This window comes from Cebus imitator, unplaced genomic scaffold (genome assembly GCF_001604975.1).
Source record: "Cebus imitator isolate Cc_AM_T3 unplaced genomic scaffold, Cebus_imitator-1.0 Scaffold457, whole genome shotgun sequence".
NCBI classification, from domain to species: Eukaryota; Metazoa; Chordata; class Mammalia; order Primates; family Cebidae; genus Cebus; species Cebus imitator.
The window spans coordinates 252,345-263,245 of NW_016107772.1; the positions used below are offsets into that span (position 1 = coordinate 252,345).

Below are 10,901 nucleotides of genomic sequence, written 5' to 3' on the forward strand. Positions count from 1 at the left end.
CAACCTCCTGAGTAGCTGGGATTACAGGCATGCGCCACCATGCCCAGCTAATGTTTTGTATTTTTAGTAGAGACGGGGTTTCACCATGTTGACCAGGATGGTCTCGATCTCTTGATCTTGTGATCCACCCGCCTCGGCCTCCCAAAGTGCTGGGATTACAGGCTTGAGCCACCGTGCCCGGCCTAATTTTCTAATATTTTGTAGCAAGCACCCTTTTATTTGAAAGACACAGGGCATTGTGGTTGGCGTCTGGCCTTCATGGTGTTTTTCCACCTTTTTTTTCTGATTGAGGACACATTTTCAGCACTAGCCTTGGCATCACCACATAAAGAAAATTTGGGGCTGGGCATGGTGGTGCACACCTGTAATCCCAGCACTTTGGAAGGCCAAGGCAGAATAATCATTTGCATGAGCCCAGGAGTTCAAGACCAGCCTGGGCAACATAATGAGACCTCTTCTCTACCAAAAATTAACAAATTAGCTGGATATGACGCATGCTTGTAGTCCCAGGCCTGTGGTCTAGTATAAGAGGCTGAGTTGGGAGGTTGGCTTGAGCCTGGGAGATTTGAGGTACCAGTGAGCTGTGATTGTGCCACTGTACTCCAGCCTGGGAAATAGAGACCCTGTCTCCAAAAAAAAAAAAAAAAAAAAAGGGCCGGGTGTGGTGGCTCATGCCTATAATTCCAGCACTTTGGGAGGCTGAAGCACGCAGATCACGAGGTCAGGAGATCGAGACCATCCTGGCCAACATAGTGAAACTCTGTCTCTACTAAAATACAAATATTGGCTGGGCGTCGTGGCACGAGCCTGTAGTCCCAGCTACTTGGGAGGCTGAGGCAGGAGAATTGCCTGAACCCAGGAGATGGAGGTTGCAGTGAGCCGAGATGGTGCCACTGCACTCCAGCCTGCCGCCTGGTGACAGAGCAAGACTCTGCCTCAAAAAAAAGAAGAAAACTTGTCTGATAGTGTTGTGTTGTAGGTTTATATTTTATATTTTAATAATGGCAAGTGTAGAAAGAAAAAGATGAAAGGAGAAAGACGGAAGGAGAAAACCAGGTATGAATATCCCTCTAGCCACTTGGAGGAGGTCTGATCCAGGGAACATTTCCATTATGGGATACCCTCTTTATCATCTGAGATGACACAAACAGTTAAAATGCAATCAGCTCACCCGCCACTAGCTTTAAGAATGTTAAATTCTTGACCTATTTTAAAAAATTTGCAATATGCATTTTTTCAAATTTGGTGCATTAAATGAAACAAATATTTTTTAATTGCTCCATTTCAAATTAGCATGATTTCATTTCAAATAAAATGCCACTGCGCTACTCAGGAATTTATCACCAAAAGAGGAAATGTAGATATTAGACAGCTTTATTAAGGTATAATTTACATACTGTAAAACTCATCCTTTGTAAGTTTACATTTTAATGATTTTAATAAACTTCTGGAGTTGTGCAACCCTTACCACAAACCAGTTTTAGAATCACCCCACAAAGGCAAGGGGGTGGTGGCTGGGCTTTCTGACAAAATCTATACTCAGACTAACATGTCCCCCATGGACCCCAATCAGTTCCAGGCTAGGGCAGTGGAAAGGCCAGTTAGCTATCCAGCCACCATCCTTCCCCATACTTCATCCTGGCTCCTGGATTCCACACCACCTTGTGCTGTGGTAGCTGCTCTGAGCTGGGGGCAGGCCTTGTTTTCTGGAGTTCTGGACTTTGACCTGAGCTAGCCCCAGCATGCGGAAACTTCCATCCCATCTCCTTTTGTCTACTTCTACCCTGGAGTGGAGGTTATTTTGCTCTTGCTCTCTGCCCCCATCAGGTATACCACAGCGGGGCTCTCAATTGCTTTTCAGTGGCACTTTGGGGTTTCCTGTCTGATTTTTTTGGGTATTTCCCATGGGAGTGGAGTACAACCTTTCAGAACAAACAACCCTTCTGCCTTCTCCATGGGGTCTGCCTTTGCAGACTGCTCATTCAGTCCCTTCCTGTCTTGACTTGAAAGGTTTGCTGGGGTCCTCATGGTGGCACTGGGGGACTTGCTCTCTGTGGAGTCTCCTTCAGCTTCTGGAAGACCCTCCCCTTTTCTCCTGGATTTTTGTCTGCTTTGTCCACAGGTGCATTACAAGGCCTCAGGAGAGTGCCCGCCTGTAGTAGGCATTCACCAAATGTGCTGACTACCTGGAATTGGAGTGCCATAAGGGAGCTGCCTGGAGAGCTCAAGGGTGCTGTCAATTCCTTCCCATCTTGGGAGCTGGGAGGCCTAGTCCTATTGGATCTAGTGTAAGCTTCTTACAGGTGTTTGGATCTCCTTTCTCTGAGGGGCCCTAGTTCCCTGAGCCAACTTAGAAGCTGATCTGCCCTTCAGCAGAGTCTCTCTGTTCCTCTTCCTAGACTCATGCTTTTTGGCTGGGTCACTTTCCCAGCTGGGCCTGTAGCAGTTCTGAGCTGGGCCATCCAGCCATTTGACAGCTGCTTTGGAGATGAGAGGTCCCAGCTCCTCCTTCTGGCCTAGCTTCCCATCAAATGGGGCCCTGGGTCCTCTCCTCACAAGGATTTTGGCCTCTTCTGCAGTTTTGTAGCCAGCCTGGATTCTGGCCTTCTGTAGCCTGCTCCCTCCCTTCCCTTCTGCCCCTGGGAAGAGTGACCTCTGCCACTGCTGGGGAGGGGGACTCACTGCCTGTTCGTCAGAGTGGGCATTCAGGTGACACTGCCATGGTCGTCCCCCTCCCCGTGATCCATTCTGGAGGGGGTCATTCCAAGTCCAGGCCTGCAGGCCCAGAGCTCCCGTCATGGCCTCTGCCTATTCCTGACTGGAGGTGTGGGAGGCAGCAGGTAGGGGATCCTGGGCAGGTGGACCCGGCCTGGGTGGGGGGCAGGCAGGTAGCGCGGGACACCACCTGGGGTCCCAGATGAGGAAGGGTCCTGGTGGGCAGTGGTTTAGGGGCCAAGCGGATCCGGGGTGTGGGCGCGCCCGGGTGTTGTTCAGGAAGGGGGCATGGGTGCTGAGGGCGGGGTCTGTCTGGGGGCGGGGCTTAGGGCGGAGTCGGGTCGGGCGGAGTCGGGATTGGGCGGAGTCGGAGTCGGGGTTGAGGTAGGCCTGTGGGTGGAGTCGAGGTTGGGCCGAGGGCGGTGGGCTGAGGGGCTAGGGGCGAAGTCGAGGTTGGGCTGAGGGCAGAGTCGGGGCGGATTGAGGTAGGCCTGAGGGCGGAGTCGGGGTGCGCTGAGGTGGGCCTGAGGGCGGAGTCTGGGGGCGGGGACGTAGGCGGAACCGAGGTCGGGCTGAGGTGGGCCGGAGGGTTGGGCCCGGGGGAAGGAGTGGGTGCCGGGCTGAGTGGGGAGCCGGGGTGGGGCGGAGTCCCGGACAGGCTGGGGCGGGCCTACAGGCCGGACTGGCCTGGCGCGGAGCTTAGGGCCGGCCGGAGTTTTGCGGAGGGCCGGGTTTGGCGGGTCCGGGGCGGAGCCGAACCCGCGGAGCTCCGGGGTCGGGCGTGGCCGAGCCGAGCAGGGGCGGGACCCAGCCAGGGTGGGGCGGGGCCGAGGCCGAGGCAGGCGGTCGGCTGCGCCGGAGGTTCAGGTGTTGCGGCTGCTCCACGTAGCCTAGCGGCCCGCAGGCTGGAGCGAGTGAAGCTTGCCCCGCGGCTTGCGTGAGCTCAGACCGGTCCCAGCGTCCAGAGCGCCTGTCCTTCGGCTCCCTCTAGGCCATGGCGGGGCCGGGCCCGGGCCCCGGAGACCCAGACGAGCAGTACGATTTCCTGTTCAAGCTGGTGCTGGTGGGCGACGCGAGCGTGGGGAAGACGTGCGTGGTGCAGCGCTTCAAGACCGGCGCCTTCTCGGAGCGCCAGGGAAGCACCATCGGCGTCGACTTCACGATGAAGACGCTGGAGATCCAGGGCAAGCGGGTCAAGGTGGGAGGCCGGCCAGGGCCCCTGGAAGGCGCTCTCTTGGCGGGCGGGGCGGGGGCAGCGGAGCCCCAGGCCTCCGCGAGCGCCCCCGGTGTCCGTCCGAGGTTTCCTTGGCTTCTCTTTTTCCTTTCTCGGATCAGAGCAATCCTGGGCCCCGGGGTCTGGGCCGGGTTCGAGTCCTCAAAGCGCAGGCCTTGGGTTGCAGATAGGGGTGAGGGAGTGTGGAGGAGGCGGCCCTGCCCTCTGGAGCTCACACTTTGGGGGTACTGTGCTCCAAAGTAACTTTAGCCTTTGGGAGGCAGGGGGTTAGACTCCCCTGCTCCAGGTACTAGCGGAGCGCATCGGAGTGCGGAGACCAGACGTCCCCCCTCCCCCCACCGCGGTGGCAGCCCTCAGCTCGGCTCACCGGCGGGGCACTCAGCCAGAGAACTGCACCCCCTAAGGACTAGGAGCGATCAGGAAGTAGTTGCTTCTAGCACCGGAGGGCCAAAACTTTTTGTCAGAATTTCCGGCCTGGCCACGCCTCCCTGCAGTCTCTTTGTGGACCTGGTGGTGGAACTTTACTCCACTAAGGCCAGCCCCAGTTCCCTCCCCTAGCTAGAGTTTGATAGAAACTGAAAACTTCACAGATACCGGAAGGTGGGGGAGAGGATCAAGCTTTGGCAATGGCTCCTAATAAAAACAGCAGGATGTGGTTGCCACAGTGTCCTGGCAGTGGTTTGATAAATATTTGTAATGAATGAAATCAGAGCTTCTTAACCTAGGTATCAGTACTCCCTAATCAACTAGGAGATCCTGGACTGAAGGCACTCAGTAACTTTTTTGAACCGCACTGTACAGCAATCTTTGGTTGCTTTCATGGTTTGGAGTCCCCATGATCTTTAGGACACCTTTCGGAGCACAGGGACCAGACGATCTCTGCCAGGGAGATGGGAGTCACTTGAGCCTTGCTGCTGCTGGGCTCTGCCTCTCAGAGTGGCTCTAGGCCTGCTCCTTGTTGCCTTTGGCTAGGCCACGTAGCTCTTTGTCTTTGTTTCTGTAAAATTGGGATAATTTCTGGGTGTTGCCTCCCTCTTGCCCTACGATGGAGAAAAAAGTAAGCCAACAGCCTTTATGTGACCACAGTGCCTCTCAGATGTGACAACGAAGCAGAAACTGCTGCCTGAGGGTTTTTTTTTTTTTTTTTTTTTTTTTTTAAATAGTCTTCTGGGGTCTGTGTTTTGGTCTCCGTGGATGGAAAAGAGCAAGGTGCAGAAGGCAGCTTTGAGTCACTTGGGACCACCCTTTTGGAGCAAGTAGCCAGGGAAAGGCTGGAGTGGGTGTAGTGTTCATTAATGAGTGTGTGCCCAGTGATGATGCCAGCAGCTGCAGGGAAAGGGGAGTGCGAAAATACAGGCCAAAGAGCAGTGGTGTCCTCACAAGCTGTAGTGCTGTGCCCAGAGCGTTTGTGGTGGCCCAATGCTGACGGTGGTCAGGGAGCGGACAGGGTTCCTGTTTACCTGTCGAGATAACAACCTGTGCCCCAGCAGACCTCCCGGTTTACTGTGCACAGTGCAATGCAGGGCTGGGCAGCTCGTTATTTCCTTTCTTTATGGTTGCCTCCAGGTTGTCCTTCCTAGGAGGCAGCCTGTGTGCGGGGATGCAGAAGAGCTGTGTAGCTGTGGTAAAACCTCTCCAAGTTATAGCTGCTGCCCTTCTTGAGAGGCTGTTGGGAGCCAAATAGGTTACAGGTGCATTCTCCGCTGACTGGTGGGAATTCTTAGCCCCACTCACACAGGATGGAGCCTGGGCTCACAGCTAAGAAGTGACAGGTGGGAATATTTTTTCCAGTTTTTCTGACTCCAAAGCAGGAGCAGTTTTCCCCCCACAGCCAACAAACAGCTTTTCAGAATCACATTGCCTGGAGTGGGGAAGCCTCTGGCAGTTGTTTACCTCCTCATTTTGCAGTCAGGAAAACCTGAAGTCTAGCTCACTCCAGAGGCTCCAAATTAAAGCTGGGCAGCTGTGAACCTGAGGGAACACTGTCCTTCGAGTCAGGATTCCTGGGGTCCACTGCCTCAGCAGGAGCAAGCTGTTTTCCCTCCTCCATCTGCAAAGTGCCTCTGAGTAGTCTTTTGGCAGTGTGATTTTTAAGTTTTTTGAGGTCTAATTTACACACAGTAAACCATTACCACTTGAGGTGCACAGGTCTATAAACTTGACAGACATACACAGACATGCAACCACATCACAACCAAGATCAAGAATTTTTCCACCAACCCAGAAAGTTCCTTTTGTTCCTTTGTAGTCAGTTTCTTTCGCCCCATCCTCTGGCAACCCCCGATCTGTTTTTTGTCCCTGTACTTTCAGCAGTGTGATTTTAACTGAAACCCTTGATGAACCAGAGTTTATTGTTGTTTTTTTCTTTGAAAAGCAAGTGCACATCAGGGATTTAGTTTAAATCCTTCCCAGGATCTCGACATGGTGGTTCATGCCTGTAATCCCAGCACTTTGGGAGGCTGAGGCAGGAAGATTGCTTGATGCCAGCAGTTTGAGATGCGCCTGACCAGCATAGTGAGACTCAGTATCTGTTATAAAATAAAATAAAATAAAATAAACCTTCCCAGGGCCTGTCCTGGAAGTCTGGGATGCTTGTCTAACAAGCATCCAGTCTTATCTCCTAGAGTTTTCCCTGTGATTCTTTACAATGATGCTGGGTTTTATTAGAGCTTGAGGAAGCTTAGAGATGGATCACCTGGTGATTTTCCAGCTCTTCTGAGCTTGGAGGTACCAAAAGGTAAGGAGAAAGGCCAAGAGGGCAGAGAGAGGGTCAGAGGGCTTTAACTAGCTTCCCAACCAGTCAGAGCAGTACCTTTATCTAGTTGTATATTGAAGTTCTACTTGTTATTTGAGTAAAGAGTTTTGCTGCTATAAAAATAAAACATTTGAGAATCACACATTTAATCAAATTATTTCTGTAGCTACTTCCCATTACAGCCAGAATAACCTCCAGACACCTTCCCCAAAGAGATGGACCTCTGGAAGGAGACGAAGTTGGAGAGGCAGACAGAGGCCCATCTCTACCCTTTACCGCCTGATCTCTAGCCTCACTAGTCCTTCAACATGCCGGGCTCACCCCTGCCTCGGGACCTTTGTATCTGATCCCCTGCCCATCATACTTTGCCTCTAGATCTCCATGTAACTGCTGCATCTTCTGAGAGGCTTTCCCTGACCTCCCAGGTCCTCTATTCTGTAACTGTATTGTTTTCTGGTTGTAACCCTTACCAGAGCTTCAAATTAACTGTTTTTTTTTTTGTCTCCCCCTTTAGAAGGTAAGCTCTTTGAAGACACAGGGATCCAGTGGGCCAGTGTTAAACATATGGTGTCCAATATGTGCCTGTTAATTGGTTTCTTTATAGAGAAGAAGCTGAGGCCAAGGTCACTTACAAGTCTGTGGCAAAATCCAGGGTTTGGCTGGCTCCTAAGCCCAGTCCTCATTTTCACACTTGACCACCCTTCTGATTTGCTCTGAGTTCGTAAAGATGACCCTGAGATTCATTCTCTGAGTGAATGGATCTAATAAAAATGCCATTGTGGTCATTGTACTCACTGAGGGAAGAATGTGGAATGGGGCATTTTAGAAAGATTTGGTTTGACAGTTGAAGAGTTTTAGGGTATTTATCAGTTATTAACAAGAATGTGTAGATATACCCAACAGCTCACAGATGATGCTGTACGAGTCAGTAAGGGTTTGTATGTGGTGGTCATTTTCAGTGTTCTTGTGGATGCATTTGGCTCTAGCTATGAGAACGGGACTTAGAAAGTGAGTCTGAGTGCTGCTTCTCTTACATACTATGGAGTCTCTGACAGAGAGCACTGGACTAGGAGTCTGAAGAATCTGGGTCTTCAACCCTACCACAATCTTGGGCAATTATTTTTTTTCTCCTTGGAGCCTCTGACTTCCTCATCTGTGAAATGGGACTAATAATCTTTGCTCTGCCTCCTTCTTAGGGTTGTTGGAAAACTTTGGACATGCTTAAAATAGTTTAAAGTTACCTTATTTTTGAATAGCTAAACCATTCATATGGTTCAAATTTCAAAATTTTAAAAACTTCAAAGAGTATGCAGTGAAGTCTCCCTTCTGTGTTTGTCCTATAAGCCACCCAGTGTCCTCTAAGAAGAACCCATTACTGCAACCCATTTCTTATTTAAAAACAAAGATTTATAAATATAAACATAGTAAATATAAATAAATATAACAAATATAAATATATATATTATTATTGCTGCAGTTACTGTTTTCCTCCTAGATGAGACAGATTAGGTCTGAATTTGCCCCTCCCCCACACCACTCCTCCCCACCTCAGTGTCCTCAGGAAATCTCAGCTGGCTCTAAATCCTTAAAACATTCTGAAGCTCCTCCACTCACTCTTATCTGGGACAACACAAAGGCCTGTTATGTAAACTCATTTTTGCAGATCACTAGACACACAGGCCTCAGGTCCGGCACAGGGGTCAGCCTTGTGGAACTGTACCCCTCTATTCACCTCTCTCTCAGGCTCGCTGTCTGCTCTCTGGAGATGCTGCCAGATCTCTCCTTCAGAGAGGTAAAGTCTGTGCCCTTGGGCCTGGACCTCCAGATTTCAGGACCTTTTTGGCCTTGGCTCTCAAGCTTCCCTTAGCCCTAGGAGTCATCTTTGTTTTTGTAGCTGTTCCTGGCACTTCAAAAAGAGAGGGCGGGGCAGGATAAGAGGAAATGGTTTCTGGTTAAAGTTTGCATTCTCAGTCCTTCCAATCAAGAGTCTAGTTCTGCTCATCTGTTTTTTTTCCTATTTGGGTAAAGTCTGTTTGACTTTTCAGTTTTCATCAGAAATAGCAAAAGGACTGTTAGATAAGAAAGAAGTTCTAGGTCATGCTGATTGTCTGAAGAAATCTGTTCTTGATGCCAGGGACAGCCATCCTAATTGCAAAATAAACCTTGCCGCTGGAGGTTTCTTAGACCCCTGAGGCAGCGTGTATGGTGGAGAGATACTGGAAAGAGGGCCAGCTTTAGAGTTGTACACTACTAGCTCGGCTTTGCCACATGTATCAGTAGTCCTCCCTTATCCTCAGTGGATATGTTCCAAGACCCCAGTGCCTGAAACCTTGGATGGTACCGAACGCTATACAGACTGTGTTTTATCTTATACATACATCCCTGTGATTAAGTTTAATTTATGAGTTAGGCACAGGAAGAGATTAACAACAATAATTAATAACAAAATAGAACAGTTATAACAGTATGCCAGCATCGCTACTTCTGTGATTTCTGGCCATTAGTAAGTAAAATAAGGATTCTTTGGACGCAAGCACTGTGATACCACTACATGGCTACTAAGTGATCAATGGGTGAATATACACTGGACAAAGGGATGATTCACATCCCAGATGGGATGGAGCAGGATGGTGTGAGATTTCATCATGCTACTCAGAATGATGTGCAATTGAAAACTTATGTATTATTTCTAGACTCTTCCATTTAATATTTTTGTTTTTTGAGAGAGAGTCTTGCTCTGTCATCCAGGCAGGAGTGCAGTGGTGTGATCTCGGCTCACTGGAACCTCCGCCTCCCAGATTCAAGAGATTCTCCTACCTCAGCTTCCCAAGTGGCTGGGATTACAGGTGCCCACCACCACACCCAGCTAATACTTGTATTTTTTGGTAGAGATGGGGTTTCACCATGTTGGCCAGGCTGGTCTCAAACTCCTGACCTCAAGTGATCCACCCATCTGGGCCTCCCAAAGTGCTGGGATTACAGGTGTGAGCCACTGTGCCCAGCCTACTTCATATTTTTATTTTTTATTTTTTGAGACAGAGTTTTGCTCTTGTTGCCCAGATTGGAGTGCAATGGCATGACCTCGGCTCACTGCAACCTCCACCTTCTGGGTTCAAGTGATTCTCTTGCCTCGGCCGCCTGAGTATCTGGGATTACAGGCATATACCACTATGCCCCACTAATTTTGTATGTATGTATTTATTTATTTTGACAGAGTCTCACTCTGTTGCCCAGGCTGGAGTGCAGTGGTGTGATGTCGGCTCACTGCAACCTCTGCCTACCAGGTTCAAGCAATTCTGCCTCAGCCTCCCAAGCAGCTGGGATTACAGGCGTCTGCCACCATACCCAGCTAATTTTTTCGTATTTTTAGTAAAGACGGGGTTTTGCCATGTTGGCTGGCTGGTCTCGAACTCCTGACCTCAGGTGATCCGCCCACCTAAGCCTCCCAAAGTGTTGGGATGACAGGCATGAGCCACCACACCTGGTCCTACTTAATATTTTTAGAGCCAAGTTGATGGCAGGTAGCTGAAACCTTGGAAAGTGAAACCACTGATAAGTGGGGGATACTGTACCATAGGCATGTAACTTCACCTCTTCAAAACTGTCTTACCTGCAAAACCCTTGCCCTTAAGGATCTGGCCCGTAGTGGATCATTCACAGATGGGAACTGATATTGGTATGTGGTTGCCTGATGAGAGAAATTGGCATGGGGGGACGGGTGTCAGGAAGCTTGGTTTCTCAGCCTAGTTGCCCAGCTGACTGTAAGCAAGTCAATTCATTGACCTCTTGTCCTATCAGTAAAGTGATGGTTGGTGGAAGCTGTTGGAGTATGCCTTCTGAGGTGATGTTTCTTTAAGGGTCAAGGTGCATTTTGATTGGAGAGACCTAAAAACCTGGCATTCAGCTAATAGCACGAGGGCTCGGAGTCATTTCTCTTCCTTGCATCAGTTTCCTTGCTGTTGCATGAGGAAGTGGGACTGGGTGATCTCAGAAGCCTCTCCAGGCTCTGTTATTCTTTGAAAAAAGGTCCTTGTCATCTCAAGCCAGGTAACCTCCATGCCCACCGTTTTTATGGCTATGGAGTATAAATGTTGGGTATTTTTTTTTTTTGAGACGGAGTTTCGCTCTTGTTACCCAGGCTGGAGTGCAATGGCGCCATCTCGGCTCACCGCAACCTCCGCCTCCTGGGTTCAGGCA

General features: G+C 50.0%; 1 protein-coding gene across 5 annotated transcripts in view; it reads left to right on the forward strand.

Moving 5' to 3' along the window:
• Positions 1-2,180: 2,180 nt before the first annotated feature.
• Positions 2,181-10,901, forward strand: part of RAB43 (RAB43, member RAS oncogene family) — a 34,763-nt gene continuing 26,042 nt past the window's right edge. The window contains exons 1-2 of one of the 5 annotated variants that reach the window (XM_017511930.2): positions 2,181-2,288; positions 3,707-3,913. In XM_017511930.2, the coding sequence (XP_017367419.1) occupies positions 3,710-3,913 (204 nt within the window). In that variant the 5' untranslated portion in view covers positions 2,181-2,288; positions 3,707-3,709. Of the gene's footprint in view, positions 2,289-3,152; positions 3,234-3,273; positions 3,293-3,540; positions 3,914-8,045; positions 8,497-10,901 lie in introns of those variants that run through there. The other 4 variants (XM_037732591.1, XM_037732592.1, XM_017511932.2 and 1 more) reach the window with 4 other exon arrangements.